The sequence below is a fragment of the Colossoma macropomum genome, unplaced genomic scaffold, assembly GCF_904425465.1.
Source record: "Colossoma macropomum unplaced genomic scaffold, Colossoma_macropomum, whole genome shotgun sequence".
Taxonomy (NCBI): domain Eukaryota; kingdom Metazoa; phylum Chordata; class Actinopteri; order Characiformes; family Serrasalmidae; genus Colossoma; species Colossoma macropomum.
In genome coordinates this window covers 6,683,366-6,699,596 of record NW_023494794.1, presented here as the reverse complement: position 1 = coordinate 6,699,596, position 16,231 = coordinate 6,683,366, and the positions used below count along the sequence as shown (strand labels likewise).

Below are 16,231 nucleotides of genomic sequence, written 5' to 3'. Positions count from 1 at the left end.
GTAAATGTCCGTAAGTAAACTAGAGCAGCACAGCACTCATGGACTTGTCTTAGCTTTATAGTAGGCCTAAATACTACCTTGGAGAAGACAGAGTGCATTGTGGCAGCTGTATTCTATCAATTTTCAAGGTTTAGCCAGGAGACTCACATTTTGTTGCAGTCTCATGGCTGTGAATGTGAATCTTACGTGTTTTCACATTCTCAAAATTAAGTTTGTTCCCCAATGTTTAGGTGTGCTACGCAGCATCATCACAATAATAACCTAAACCGGATTCATGTATGTATTTGGATTACACCGGCCAGCACTATTTCAGTATTCAGCTGCCCAACATTAAACAACAGAGTACTGATTTTGTGTGCTGACATTTAAACCAAAACGGATGCTTGACTCATGGTTTTTTACCCAATTCTGTTTGTTTGATGGAAGTTTTCCATCACCCCCCTCTATTTTTCTATTAAGTTGCCAGGAATGGTGATTTAAAAGCACCAAAATAAATAAATAAAATAAAAAAAAAGTAATCTACTTTCATGACACTTGATATTCAGTAACATTAATATAATACAGGTAACATATGAGTACAAGGGTTGAACATTCAAAGTGACCTTGTCAGTCAATATCACAATAGAAATTAATAATAATTGTTAAAACATTGAAGAAAAAAGAGAAAGTTGCTCTTCCCATGGTCTTCAGAAATCTGGATAATGTACATTCCTGTTGAACATTTTTTCCAGATATTTTATAGGGGTAAAAGTGTTCTGGTAACAGGGTTGAGTGAATGCTAAGGGATTCAACTAGGGCAGTCATGATCATGAAATCTTAGCTGATGATTAATTGTCATATAAATAATTGTGATTTATGTTTAGATTGTCTTTTCATGTTCATTTACAACTATTAGAATACAAAACGGCTAATCAGCCACCTTACTTGCTAGCTCTGTTTACTTACAAGCTAACACTGGTTGTACTGTCGAACGAACACTCACACAAACGTCTACAGTTACACAGAATTATGTGTAGAGCTGAGCTAAGCTGCATCTTCACAAGAGTGAAATTATAAGCAAAAAACATTCATTCTGCTAGCTAAATGCTAAAAATGCTACAGTTAGCTACAAATAAACAAAGATTACTCAGTGCTGTTGACGGATTTTATTTTCAGTTTCTTTTTTTAAAGTTATTCATCTGAAGCACATAGGTCGTTGTAAACGTAGTCATGTTGTTTAAAATGAACAACATGACTACTTTAAAATTTACACATACGCTAAATGTAACATAAAAAATGGCACCCCAGTTGCGGAATCACCCAGAAACCTTAATTTCCATGACTTTTTCTGTTAAAGGGGAATTCCACAGATTTTTCAGACATGCTACATAATTAGTTAAGATGTAAAGAAAGTCATTCAGAGTGGTTTGATTTGAAGTGCTCTGTTCTAGAGAACTTTTCTGAGATAGAATTGTTCACAGTGGTGGTGATAGGAACCAAACGTCTGAAGAGTTTAATGCCTCTTAAAGCTCCCTCACAGATAGTTATTAAATAAAACAGACAGGCATCTGATGTTTGACACATTGTTAGTTTTGAGATAAGTTTTAGCTTAAAATTTATTTTAATCTATTTATTTTAATCCATTCATGGTGGAGGAGTACATGCAGGATGTTATTAGGCAAAATAGTCCCCAAAGAAAAACTTATTTTTTTTAAGATTTCTGACTATTTTACCATCATCAGCATTATATTTAAAACTCTGAGGACACGTGTAGGTTCACTGGTGGTTTTGGATAGTGACTAAAATGGCTATATTTGTGTTGTAGAGATGGTGACTCCTGGTTCCTGTCACGACCACTGTGAAGAAATCACAGTCCGTAAGTCTCTCTGTTTATATAATTCAGAAAATTTGAAAAATTGGTGGAATTCACTTTTACTTCAGCTGATCAGTTTAGGCAGTCTTTTTTATAGCGCAGTTTTTCTTTTTCAATGTGTTTTTAGAATGCACTTTACTTTGGACAGTTATAAATAGCTATTTTTGCCATTTTTACACAGCTTGTCACAACTTCAGCCGCCGGTAGCGACCGTCCACCTCAGCACCGCCGCTGTCGCATCCCACAATCCTCTACAGTAACTTAGGTGCACCATCTATGGCTCTGACGAACAAAATGGCGGACGCCTCGGTGAGTGTTTGATGAATCTCCAGGATGTACTTTGTCCTTACATTGAAATAACCCGTCGCACTAAACCACGTTCGACTCGCTAATATGTTACATATTCACAGGTGGAGATCGTGGAGGGCTGCCGTCTTCCTGTGCTCCGAAGAAATCAGGAAAATGAAGACGAGTGGCGTAAGTGCTCTCCGCTAGCATCCGCTGCTAACGCGCTAACGTTAGCTGAATAGCTAATAAACAGCGCGCTGTCATGGCGGAGCAGCATGTAAACAATAGACAGGTTTTTAGGCGATATATGAACCGAAAATGAGTCCTCTTACCACTATAGCTCTTTTGAGTTCATATATTGTTTACATAAAGCCCGACTTGTTTTCCGTTATTGCTGTCATGCGAAGTTGAGGCTGTGAAGTTGTTTCCCGAAGCTGATGACAAACCCGTTCATTCATAAAGTGTCCTGGAGATATTTTACAAAACAGAATTTCTTAGTAAAGCCGAAATACTTGATCCCATCTCCTTCTTTTATTGGACAGACTTGACGTTGAGCTTAAGTTATTAGGATAACGTAAGGGAGAAACGCTGTTTTGTGAAATAACTCACCTGAAAAAAAAACAAACATAAACCAGTCATACTTTAAGGAGCTGTTGAAGCTGCTTGTTTTTCTTTTTGAACTGTTTTACTTGACTGTAAAGGGTTTAGCTATACCTGAATATGTGACAATGCCACTGCTTTATGTCAGCTATTTAATTGTGATATTTCTCATCCCCTCTAGCGTTGGCTGAAATTCTCAGCGTCAGAGATACCCTTGGGAGAAAGCTCTACTATGTTCACTATGTTGACTGTAAGCACATTTATTAATATATAGCCGCATAACTTTAGCATCAGTGACTTACACTAACTAGTTTTGGAGTATTTCACAGTTAAGTAATATGCCACATTATTATTATTAATATTATTATTAATATTATAATCATCATATATTTTATGTAGTTAACAAGCGTCTGGATGAATGGGTCACTCCAGACCGGCTGGACATGAAAAAGCTCCAGTTCCCAAAGAAGGAGGCAAAGACACCCACGAAGAATGGTCTGCCTGGGTCTCGGCCCAGCTCACCAGATAGAGACGTGGTAAGAGGGGCCACATTAGATCATTTTTACCCCTGCCTACATTCAGCACTTACCATTTCATTACACTGTTCTGGAGTCCCACTAACTTGGAACCTGTTTTCAAGTTTTGTGTTGTAAATGTGCCAATGATAAGACCTCATACTCTTTTAGCTTGTTACACACCGATCAGGCATAATATTATGATCATCTCCTTGTTTCTATGCTCATTGTCCATTTTATCAGCTCCACTTACTATATAGGTGCACTTTGTAGCTCTACATTTAAAGAATGTAGTCCATTTGTTTCTCTGCATCCCTTTTACCTTGTTCTTTAGTGGTCAGGACCCTCATGGACCCTCACAGAGCAGGTACTATTTGGGTGGTGGATCATTCTCAGCACTGCGGTAACACTTATGTGGTGGTGTTGTGTTAGTGTGTGTTGTGCTGGTATGAGTGGATCAGACACAGCAGTGCTGCTGGAATTTTTAAACACCTCAGTGTCACTGGTGGACTGAGAATAGTCCACCAACCAAAAATATCCAGCCAACAGCGTCCTGTGACCACTGATGAAGGACTAGAGGATGACCAGCACAAACCGTGCAGCAGCAGATAAGCTGTCGTTTCTGACTTTACATCTACAAGGTGGACTGACAAGGTAGGAGTGTCTAATAGAGTGGACAGTGAGTGGACACAGTGTCCACTCATACCAGCGCAATACACACCGCCACCATGTCAGTGTTACTGCAGTGCTGAGAATGATCCACCACCCAAACAGTACCTGCTCTGTGAGGGTCCATGGGGGGGTCCTGACCACAGAAGAACAGGGTAAAAGGGGGCTAACAAAGTATGCAGAAAAACAGATGGACTACAGTCTGTAATGGTAGAACTACAAAGTGCACCTATATAGTATGGACAATGAGTGTAGAAACAAGGAGGTGGTCATAATGTTATGCCTGATCGGTGTATGTTATGAAATGTATGAATATATTATATATTTGATATGTTTAAAAACATTTTTTTCTGCTATTGATGTCTTGTGAAGATGTTTTCCAAAGCTAATGTCAAATCTTTTCTTAACTGTCCTGGAGATGTTTTACAAAATATGATCCAGTAGGAATGTGTTTTAACCCTTCTCTTATTGGACAAAGTTAAATTTGGGCTTAAGTTATCTGGTTAACTGAGAAACCTTGTTTTGTGACATATCTTCCTTGGAGACCCTATGAAACTAGACCACTCATATCAGTGTTGGAGTTATCTGCTCTTCCTTTTGAAGTATTTTGCTTGACTTTAAAGGTAGATCCAGGGATGTGTTAATGCAAGATTACCAGAAAAGTCACTCATACAGGTGTTCATATGATTTGTACTCTTTTATTCTGATCTCTTCCTTTCTGTTCAAATTCAGAGGAAGAGTCTAGATCTCAACGTTCAGTCTGCTTCAGCTCCTTCCAGAGGCAAAACCCTTCCCACTCCGGTACTGATAAACTTTGCCCATTCTACACTAAAAACACCCTTTTCAATTACTGCAAGACATTTGAATGAATGGGCTCAATATTCTGTGCTGCATAAAAAAGCCCTGATGAGGTCCTCTTTTGACACTTGCCAAAAGTGGGAGGGATGTGCTTAAAGTGACTTTTGCCTCATTTTTATTACCTGTCTGAGACTATATTGCACCTTATGGTAAGAGTATATGGTCACAGTTAATAAGTGCTAGCAGAAGAAGAACAACCATAGGACATGTAGATTTTGATTGTTGGTTGATCAAAGAAAGTCAACAGTGATTGAAGATGAAGCTTGACAATGAATATTAGAAAGGGTAAGAAAATCCTATTTAACATGCCTGTGTGTGCAGCAAGTCATAGCAATGTGTAAATATTTGACTATTTTACTCTGTATATAACAGTATATATGTGATTTATTGTGTAGTCTGTATGGTGTGGGCCATCATGTTTACCTACAGATCTCAGTAATACAGTTCTTATTTTTGGGTGCATAATTTTGTTCACTTTTTAGCAAATGTATATTTAAACAAATAGTGGTGTGGTAGAAAGACATATTTGAATGTTGTATGTTTATGTCTTGTTAAAAAAGGTAGTTTTGATCTTATTCTGATTGCGTTTTACAGAAGAGAAAAGCTGAGTCTGTCTCTTTGGCATCTCAAGTTTCTGCTGTGACGTCAGTGCCTTCGCTTCCCAGCTCTGCAGAGGCCTCGCAGGCGTCTGTGTACCCAGCAGTCCGAGAAGCTTTCAGCAACAAATCCAGAGAGGACGAACAGCTCACCTCCATCACCACGGTAACGATGTTTTCTCTCTCTGTTCCACAGCATCCACAGACACTTTACCTGTTGTGGACAGTGAATGTTTTAGTTATTAATATAGCTTTTACAACTCTGTTCTAGGGTGTAGGGGAAAATGGCCTTTGTGCTTATGTGTGTTTTCTCTTCTCTGGCAGAATGGCACAACGAGGCGTATTCTCCCATCTCAGCCTGGCAGGAAGAGGAAGAATTGCGGTACAGATGAGGTAAGCACTGAAGCACAGAGCTCTGATCCTCAGCACTCTACCCTCTATTTAGGACATTATCACAACATGCTAAATCTCACTATTCAGTACTCACCTTAGGCTCCATTTAAGACTATGTGTCAGCGCTCCATTTCATTTTATTGGAAAACCACTTCATGTTTAGACCACATTCTCATGTCAGTATGTTGCTTACTGTCCCATTATTAGTGTTGATTGAGTTTTTGCTGCCGATCTGAGTCATATGAAATTGAGAATCTGCTGATACTTTGTGTTTTCATAGATAATACAGCCATACAGTGTATAGTTGGAGTACATCAGAGTTAGCAAGCGGATTGCAGTGGAAATACGAGGCTAATATAATAAAAGTCTAGGTTACCCAAAAAGATTTTTAGTGACTGCTTAGTTACATTAGCCTCATAGCACCAGTGCAAAACCAAAGAGGCCAACCAAACATGTCCTAGCCAATTGACTGTATTCTGGGTAAGGGTGAAAACTGTAAATTTGATTATTCGTTGAACCACTCCTTTAATGTTGAGCCCTTGTAACTAGTAGCTGACATCATCAGTTGGTCAGTCAGACTGGATCATTAGTCAAAACGAAGAGTCATGGTTGGATCAAGCTTAGTGCAGTCAATACGATCCATTAAAATATGGTCAGGACATCCCTACATATTACTCGCATCATCCCTCTGTCCACAGTGTGGGTCCATATATTTATTAGATATGTAGATGTAAAATCCAGATATCTATTAATATCTAGGAAACTTGATGATAGTCCTTCAAGGGTTCTCTAGTAAAGAAAAGGGTTCCATATAGAACGATGTGCACTCAAAGAACCCTTTGCATGGTGACCATCAAGAGAGCTTCATACACACCTGCTAAAGCTACTGAAGACATACTCCTGCTCACTTAAACTGTGCATACCAACACAGACTCCTTACTGAGCAGGAAATCAAAACAAAGACCAGAAGTCAAGCCCACCCTGTTATTAAAGAGTAAAATCTGTTATGTTGTAACTTTTCTTCCTCCCCTCTCAAATGAAAGTGTCCCAAAGCCTTTGCAACCCTTTTGTTTCTCTGATAGATGATAAAGGTATTCCAGTATAACAGCCCTCGCAACGCCAGTGGCTGTCTGCCGCCAGGAGAGGTCCGTCTCATTTCTTTACCATTGCCTGTTTGCTGTGTGTCTGTCGGAGAATAGAGAGCAGTGGCCCCACATACATGAGTGCTGTACAAAAGTCTTCGTTTAAGCTCAGGACAAAGAGAGGGAGACCTGACTATAGTTCAGCATCTGCTCTGGGAGATTCTAAATGTATTGGATCTTATAATAACGTGATGGATCCGCTAACAGTACAGAAGAGTTCAAATCTATTTTTGTGCTTTCAGTTAAGTGTTAATCAACGAGGACTTTATAATTTACAAAATGAAGTAAACGACTCTTAAAGAGAATGTTTTCAATATGTAATTGGTCATTTTTATTGAATTATTAGTTGTTTTCCTGATCTGTCTCAAATTTAAGTTCAAGATTTTACCATAGACCTTTAATAATGCTCCAAAATTAAGTACATTAAGCACTGTTTTGTGATTTGTTCCCTAAACTCCACCCCGGCATCAGGACTCTCAGGACAGCTCGGACGGAATCCCGTCAGCACCCCGTATGACTGGCAGTTTGGTGTCGGACCGCAGCCATGATGACATTGTTACGCGCATGAAGAACATTGACTGCATCGAGCTGGGTCGTCACCGGCTCAAGCCCTGGTATTTCTCACCGTACCCACAGGAGCTGACCTCTCTTCCCATCCTCTACCTCTGCGAGTTCTGCCTCAAGTTCCTCAAGAGCCTCAAGTGTCTGCAGCGGCATCTGGTGAGGGGCAGTGTTTAGTGTCTACCACGGCCTGACACCCCTGCTCTAGCTAAATAACTCTTTCAGAAGTTTGTTACATGTTACATATAGGTGGGAAACTTTGCAGGCACCTAGATTTCCGGGGGGGTAGGGGGGAGGGGAAGTTGGTGACTGCTGCTCTAGAGAAATATGCTTGAGGGGTGATAAGCTCATTTTAGACAGTATGCGCTAACCACACTGCTGCTGTAGTACTTGTAATACGCTCCTATGTTAAGCAACAATGAGCATAATTTTACACTGTCTTATTTCTTGCTGCTTGTTGTAAGCAACATACTTGTGGTTTCTAGCTCTACAAAATGCAACACTGCTTTATAGCACAGACTAGGTGGCAATCAAATGGGCTGTATTTCAGTTTGCAGTCTTACTGCAGCAGCATGCCCATAAGCTTCACATGCTCCTTTCCAAACAGTATGTTGTCTTTAAGTTGTCTTGGGACACACTATGCGTACAGTTTATGTCTAGTTTGTTTATTACTTTCCAAGCTGAAGTTCTTATTTATATTATGTGTGTCCACCAGAAAAATTTGGAGTGATACCGGTAAATAACTGAAAATTAAGGCAAGTAAAAGTACTGAAACATTAGCAAGCGAGACCTTAATGTTTTTTTCTATTATGTAGATCAGTATTTTGTTGTTTGTCTGTTCTTTTGGATGACAATTTGAAGTCTTCTAAGCATGGAGTGCATGATTTTGTAACTGATGCTCAACTAGGCTTGATGGATTTTGTACTTTGGATGGTGAGAGGGTGTCAGGTTTTGAATACTTCCGGTTTCTTTCCAAAACCTCAGTAATTTTATTTGTAATGCTTAGTTTTGGAATTTACCATTTATCTCAATCAATCACCTATTTCTTCACTTGGAAATACATTGAGGGTGACCCTCACGTACATTGGAGCCAAGCATTCATTCAAATATTATGAAAAAAAAAGCTGGAATTGAAAAGTAAAAATGGAATTAATCAACTAATAAAAAAAAAACCAAATAAGACAGTTGTAAATCTGACATTCAACTAAAATTCTTGGTCAAATAAAAAGATTAAATAAAGCAGAAACATTAAGTCAGAAAACAACACATCAGTTAAAACAGTTGCAGACCGAATGGAGGTGGTGTCCCTACTTTTTCACATTCATTTTGTAAGAGAAAATATTTTTTGACAGTCAGATATTTCAATCTAAAATGGGGAGGTGGAAGTTTACTAGCTTTCTCTTGTTCAGTTGCATCCAAAGTGTTGATTGATAAATTATAATATAGCTGAAGTTATGTACTTTTGGATGTGGTAAATAAGTTTCCATAAGACATCAATAAATTAAAAGCAAAAAATTATAGAGGTGTCCCAAGACATATGAGCACTGTAAATTCATTGTCTCTAGGTAATTGTTGTGTTTCTTTATTGTGAACAGACAAAGTGCAACCTCCGGCATCCTCCAGGAAATGAGATCTACCGCAAAGGGACCATCTCCTTCTTTGAAATTGACGGGAGGAAAAACAAGGTGATTGTTTTAATGCTTCTAACATTACTTTGGGTGGCTGGTCTAGTATCTGTTTACCCACCCTGATTTAAGTGACATAAGGTCAATGTAAGAGTAATTATTTGTTGTAGAAGTCTGTCATAGTTTCTCTCACTTCAAATAATTTTCTAGTCATTATACTCAGACCTATTATCCGCACTTGTTGCTTGTTTTGCAGACATACTCCCAGAACTTGTGTTTATTAGCAAAATGCTTCCTGGACCACAAGACCCTGTACTATGACACAGACCCCTTCCTCTTCTACGTTATGACCGAGTACGACTCCAAGGGCTTCCACATTGTTGGCTACTTCTCTAAGGTACATTTTTATGTGAATTACTAGCGTAGAGCCTTAGGAGCTTAATCGTTCACATGAACTCAGTTGATAACTCATAGCCCAGTTGCTGACATGTCCAGGATCATCTGGAGTAAAACCAAGGGAGTCTCTGGTTGAGTTATTAGACATGCTCCAATCATCGATCATGTAGTCCATGCTTGGTTGCAAATTAGGGCTGTGCGTTATGTCATTGTCGCATCACAGTATGAGTTTCTGCGATAAATATGAAGAGCTGTGACGACAGAATGGATTTCGTTAAATGTGCAGTGTCGAAGTGACATAATTTGATTGGTGGGAATGTAGCATTAGAAGCCCAACAAGTGTGTTGCAGTGCTGGGCTTGAATCTTGCTATCCAGCATGGAGTAACTTAACCTTTTAGCTCTTCTTATTGCCATTTGACTACTCTTATTCTCAGTATTTTATGTACAATGCATGAACTGTATGGTAAAGTGTGTAGCAGTAATGGCTACTGTTACAACAAATCTGCATCATCATGAGACCCTTTTAAGGAATGAAGTATTTCTTTGTTTTTGTAGGACTAAAATGAATATATATATTTGTGTTTGTAGGCTAACTGCAAATAATTTTAGACTGAAGCACCTCATGGGAGGCCTTAATTGTCAGATAGCTTTTAATGCTTCATACAAGCAGTGCTGCGCATCAGTTACAGGTTTTCCATTCAAATGTTTCACAAATTTGAAGCACAATTCTAAAAGTTAGAAAAAGAAACGCAAATTAAACAGTGATAACATCAACACAGCTATGCGCAAATTTTTGAAGATCACGACGCACAGAGCTAGATAAGGGGTGCTCTCCATTTACCTGTGCTGGCTCGCTGCTTTTTACATAGCAGCAACAGCAAAGAGACATGTTTAAATGGAGCATCACCAGCACTAAAACTGGGTCTTAGTTAGCATCAAACTACAAATAGCTGTCTTTATTGAGGACCAGTCATTTGTGGATTCAGAAAGTGTATTTAAAATGTTAGCTTTCTTGGCTGTGAATTTCCTGTGTGGCATTTGTTATGATATGATGCAAATTTAATGAGAGCTGAAGTCTCACTTCAGTCACCCACCCTGTGATTGTCACTGGGGCAAACATTTCTTATAGGACATGCTACCAAATAAGTGACTTTCCTTTCTGCTATGCCAATACTTACTCAAAAAACCTGTTTCTATCACCGATTTTCGCATTTCACCGTCATCAATAAACTAACTGTTCTGTTTGCTTAATGGAGATGCTAGTTTTCTGTTTACACAGTTAAAACAAAAAGTACTTGCTGGACATCCACTTAGAGACACACTATTTTAATATTATTATATCACTTCTCTTATCATGATTTGTGATATATAAGAGCTTTAGTGAAGTTTGCAATTTATGTCCATGTTGTGCAGCCCTAGTACAAAAGTTTATATACTTGAACGGTTACTAAAGGCTTTGGCAAACCTGACTCTGCTCAGTCCTAACCATGCATTTATGTTGTGTGTTCAATCTTTTAAAGGAAAAAGAATCAACAGAAGATTATAATGTGGCCTGTATTTTGACGCTACCACCATATCAGAGGAGAGGCTATGGCAAACTGCTAATTGAGTTCAGTAAGTTTCTCAGCTCAAACTGCTCTTATTCAAAATGATGTAGTGTTATCTCAAAATTAAGAATAACTCCCTTTGCTTTGGGAAGAAGTCAGTAAACCTGTTTTCTATTGAGTGCATAATATGCAACTGTCATGCCTGTCTTTCTCTCAGGTTATGAGCTTTCTAAGGTTGAGGGCAAGACGGGTACCCCAGAGAAGCCTCTGTCTGATCTGGGTCTGCTGTCTTACCGTTCCTACTGGTCTCAGACCATCCTGGAAATACTCATGGACCTCAAATCAGACAATGGGGAACGACCGCAAATCACAATCAAGTATGCCCTCTCAAATTAAGTATTCATACACTACTGTATATCTGTCAAACCTATGTACACCCTATGGCCAAAAGATGTAGATACCTGACCGTCACTACTATATGAGCTTTTTGGACGTCCCATTTCAAAACCATGGGCATTGATTTAAAGTTGGCTGCCCCGTTGCAGCTATAACAGCCTTCACTTTTCTGGGAAGGCTTTCTCCAAGATTTTGGAATGTGTCTGTGGGAATTTGTGCCTAAGACCTGGCTCGCAATCAATGTTCCATTTCCTCCCAGAGGTGTTCACTGGGGTTGAGGTCAGGGCTCTGTGCAGGCCACTGGAGTTCCCCCACACCAAACTCATCAAACCATGTCTTTTTGGACCTCGCTTTGTTCACAGGGGCACATATGCTGTATATTGTATATAGTGTATAGTTTATAGTACTTCCATGAAACAAAACCATTACAAAACAGACCTATTCTAGGATTATATGAAGAGTAATGTGGTTCTGTTTGTCTTGTTTGCAGTGAAATTAGCGAGATAACCAGTGTAAAGAAGGAGGATGTAATATCAACTTTGCAGTATCTCAACCTCATCAATTACTACAAGGTAAGTATCAATGCTAATTAAACTTATTTCTCAATGTTTAAAAAGTCAGCAACATCCTGAATAATTTCCATGATGTTATTCTGAGATTTATGCACCGCTCCATGTTATGGCCAGTTCGTTAAAGAGGCAGACGCAAGATTAAAAAGTGTCAAACGTAGTGGAAGTAAATGCTGCCCTTAGGTCGTCTCAGAAATATTGTATTTACAAGATGAGCACACATGAACGCCACCACAATGTTGTTTTTTGTTTACTACTGGGAAACTATATATTTTTATTTATTTATTTACTTATTTATTTTAATGAGCCCTGAGTTTTCGGCCTGTCAGCGAAAAACAGTAGTGGCTACTAATGGTTGTGCTGTAAACTGGTTGTAATTCAGTTATTCAGCAGCCACACATGAACACTGACATCATCCACATGCAGAATACAAATATAAACATGGTATGTGATGCTTCTAACTGGATAAAAACATCGTATAAACATTCTCTGCACTTCATTTTGTTGTAGTAACACAAAATAAACATACATCAATTAATGACAGAAAAGCAAAAGCAAACAAAAAGCATTATTCCCAGAGCACCCGTTATGTTTCTGACCAAAACCAACAAGTCACTTCGTAGTTATGACCTCCAGAGTAGTAAGCTGAAGGAGGACCTTAAGTCAGCATAAAGGGTAAACTTCTAAAGAACCTCTTCTTCTACTTCTTCACTGAGCTGCTGCTATCCTAGCAAACCAGATGGCAAGCCTCTAAAGGGAACGAACTTAAATATGGCATTTTTCTGCAAATTTTAAAGCACAATTTCTATTTATTTGCTGAGTTTAACACATTGGGGGAAATAAAAGAACAAAATATAAAATTTTCCAGAACTTTTGCACAGGCCACGTTTGACCAGGAGCACCCAACTCTTGCATACAACTGTATATTCTCTCATTGACTGACTTTAAACATCAGCATGCTTTATTGCCATTCAAACTCATTAACAATGTATGTAATTAGAAAAAAAGTAGACTTCAGCTGAAATGAATATAGGGCATGTAACTTTTTACATCACCGTGCAAGCAGAGGATTGCATTTCATAAACTTTTGTTATTCAGCAATAACCAAGGGAACTCATTAGGTGTTGGACAGAAACTGCCCTAGATGAGTTACTGGATTCTGATGAGGACTTATCTTCTACAGTTTTTTGTGTTCCCCTTCCCAGTGGGCAATGTGCCAATATGTTAGTTTGTCAGAAATATATTTTAGCTTTTTCTGTATATATATATGTATGTGCTGGCTAATTCCATGATACATTGTTTTATCATACTTTTGTAATAATGTTTTGGCCATATTCTTTTTAAAGCACATTAATGACAGAGGGTTACATATAAGGTTTTGTAAGACAAAATAGTTCTTTAAGAAACCACTGGTATCGGCATTACATATAAAAACTCAAAAGACACGTGTAGGTCCACTGATTGTTTTGGATAGCAAGTAAAATGGCTGTGTTTGTGTTGTAGACACTGACTCCTGGTCCTGATCACTATCACTGAAAAAATGATGACTCAGTTTTTCTAGAATGGAGCATCACATCAATCCACTCTGAATGACTTTAACGTCTTAATAATTAAATTATGCTGAAGTTTTTAAAGATCTGCGTAATTCTGTAAGGCACTCGCGTTTCGGAGTAGCAAGCATAACATACTTGTGAATATTTTTTTTTCTGTTAAAACATAAAATCTCTGTTTTACTGAATTGTTAGCATATATATTTTCTCATTTTTTTTTCTTGATGAAACCTAAGAAATACCCAAATAATGATTTCAGTATTTGAATACTGGCACCTCAAATGGATAACCGGGTGCCCGTACATATCCCTACTTTCATTAACCTTTCACAGTACCAACCCATCAACTGAAATCATCTAATAAAAGCAGGGTAGATGTGGCAAAATTTTTACTACAGACCTACGGTATGAAAAAAAAAGATTTCCGCATATGATCCATATACATTTCCGCCCTCTCTAAGCTTCCTCTCTCCTCACTTTCTTTGTGCATGTTCAAAGAATTGATACATCTTTAAAGAAAACAGATCTCAATGGATTTTTGGGTCATGGGCTGAAGGACGGAGGAGGGAGGAATCAAGGAGACATCAACTAGAGTTGGTTAATTGGAACTTTTCCTCCAGCAGGAGGAGCTACATTTCCTCAGTCTGGGCAAACCCAAGCACTATTGTAGGTCACTCTGGTTAAGAGCATATACTAAAAGCTGTAAATGGAAATGATTAAATAGTCTCTCTGCTCTCTTTCTCAGGGTCAGTATATTCTCACTCTCTCAGAGGACATTGTAGAGGGTCATGAACGTGCCATGCAGAAGCGCCACCTTCGCATCGACCCCAAATGCCTGCATTTCACCCCAAAAGACTGGAGCAAAAGGGGCAAGTGGTAGAGACATGCTACACTGTTGGACCTCTGGCCCACAAGCTTGGAGACTTGGAGGAATTGAAACTGTTAGACCCTTGATTAGAAGACTTTTATGACAGAAAAATGACAGAAAAATGTTTTTTGATTGCCCAGTGTTCCAGTGATGGTGCTTACGTGACCAGCAGTCATAATCAGATTTGTCTTCATGTGCCATTTTTTACTTTTGCTCAAGATCAGAAGATCTTCATCTCTCGGCTCTCTTGTTACTGGGTTTTTCTGTCTCTCCTCCTCATCACTCCTTTTATTTGTCCACTCAAGTCTTGATTAATAGGTTATAGTCTGCTTGATTAAAAGGCTATTAAAGCTGCACTATGTAAGTTTTGGGGATTTGGAGACCTTACTAGTAGAAATGTGTAACTGCAGGCAGTGTGCAGAACACTTTCTAACATCACTTGTGCTTCGTACCCCTTCCCAGAGCGGATGAATTTGATTGCGAACGAGTATTCAACAAAAACCGTGTAAGAACTTCGTGAACTTGATGTTGTCACCATATCTTCATCAGTATAATGTTGACTTTGCATTTGAGACCTAAACATGTAGGCGGACCTTCTTTTTGAGCCTGTGTTGGACGATGTGGTCTGGAAAACGGACACCTCTGACTTGAAATTATTGCTTTAGACTTTACGGGGAGACGTTTTCTCCTGGTTTAATGTTGCTACTTCAGTTTTAATAAAAAAAATTACATAGTGCAGCTTTTAACAAATCAGAAGCAGTATCTGGTCAGCAACCAGTAGATTCTACAGAACCACCATCTCTACATCATTTGTCACTCTTTCTTTTTGTAAAAATTACATTTTTTTAAATGTTAATGCATCTATATGTGGGGGGAATTCAAAACTGCATGGAAACTTCTAGAACATAAGCCATGTTAAACGTACATGAATGTAAATTGGCATACTTGTACAGTTGTCAGTGAATGATTAAAAAAAAGTGTGAACTATCAAACACTGGCGTAGTGTTTCATTTGCTGTGAGATCTTGCATTGTAAAATATCTGTGATATAGAAATTTAAGGACAAAGACGGACTGTATGTCCAGATGTTGGAAGACACCTCTTTTAGCGTTTTTGAAATCAAGATTACTAATAGGGAGTTTGTCCCCCTTTACTGCAGTAACATCCTCAACTCTTGTGGGAAAGCTTTACAGTAGATGTTGGTAGGTTGCTGTGAGGATTTGATAGCAGCCTTAAGAGCATTAGTGAGGTCAATTACATTGTTTTAAAAACAAGGAGTTCCCTAAAAGTCTTTTTCATCTTCATTTACACACTCAGTTCACTCCTGTTCAGTGTTTTAGGGGAACCTCCATGTCTTTTTTCCCCCCCAAACGTGTTCAGTAAAAGCCATGATGTGGAATCACTCCAGATAGTTAGAAGAGAGACTTTTCTTGTTCAATGGACTTATTACTATATTTAAATAATTGCATGGAGGACTAAAAAGTTGTTTTATTGGAGATTAATTAGATTTACAAAATAAATTTTGGAAGAGTTGCCGAATATCAACAACAGTTGGACACACATTGTGAGGTTATTCATTGTTATTGCTTTCTTCCAACAATAACTCAGTAACCTTTTTGGTATGCTTTCACATATGCACTGATACCAGTCAGATTTTATGTTTACAATTTAGTAAGCATTAAAATGAAGCACCTCACTGAAGATGAGCATGTAAGAGTAAACTGTCTTCTTCAAACTGCTCAAACATTCTGCTATCCCACAGGAAGAGAAGCACAGCTTACATCCCATAACAAAATGTGAATGAATG

The 16,231-nt window shown here is 38.5% G+C and overlaps 1 protein-coding gene across 3 annotated transcripts; it reads left to right on the top strand.

Annotated features, from left to right (window-relative positions):
- The first annotated feature begins 2,099 nt into the window (after positions 1-2,099).
- Positions 2,100-15,417, top strand: LOC118814394 (histone acetyltransferase KAT5-like). Of its 3 annotated transcripts, XM_036579979.1 has the most exons (15): positions 2,100-2,161; positions 2,263-2,329; positions 2,922-2,990; positions 3,140-3,276; positions 4,657-4,725; positions 5,377-5,544; positions 5,703-5,771; positions 6,854-6,916; positions 7,385-7,633; positions 9,070-9,159; positions 9,356-9,496; positions 11,017-11,110; positions 11,261-11,420; positions 11,930-12,011; positions 14,303-15,417. In XM_036579979.1, exons 1-15 carry the CDS (start codon positions 2,129-2,131, stop codon positions 14,435-14,437), a joined length of 1,626 nt encoding a protein of 541 aa, XP_036435872.1. In that variant the 5' UTR covers positions 2,100-2,128; the 3' UTR covers positions 14,438-15,417. The 3 variants fall into 3 exon arrangements, with proteins under 3 accessions (XP_036435872.1, XP_036435875.1, XP_036435873.1); XM_036579982.1 differs by lacking the exon at positions 4,657-4,725; XM_036579980.1 differs by lacking the exon at positions 6,854-6,916.
- Positions 15,418-16,231: the final 814 nt, after the last annotated feature.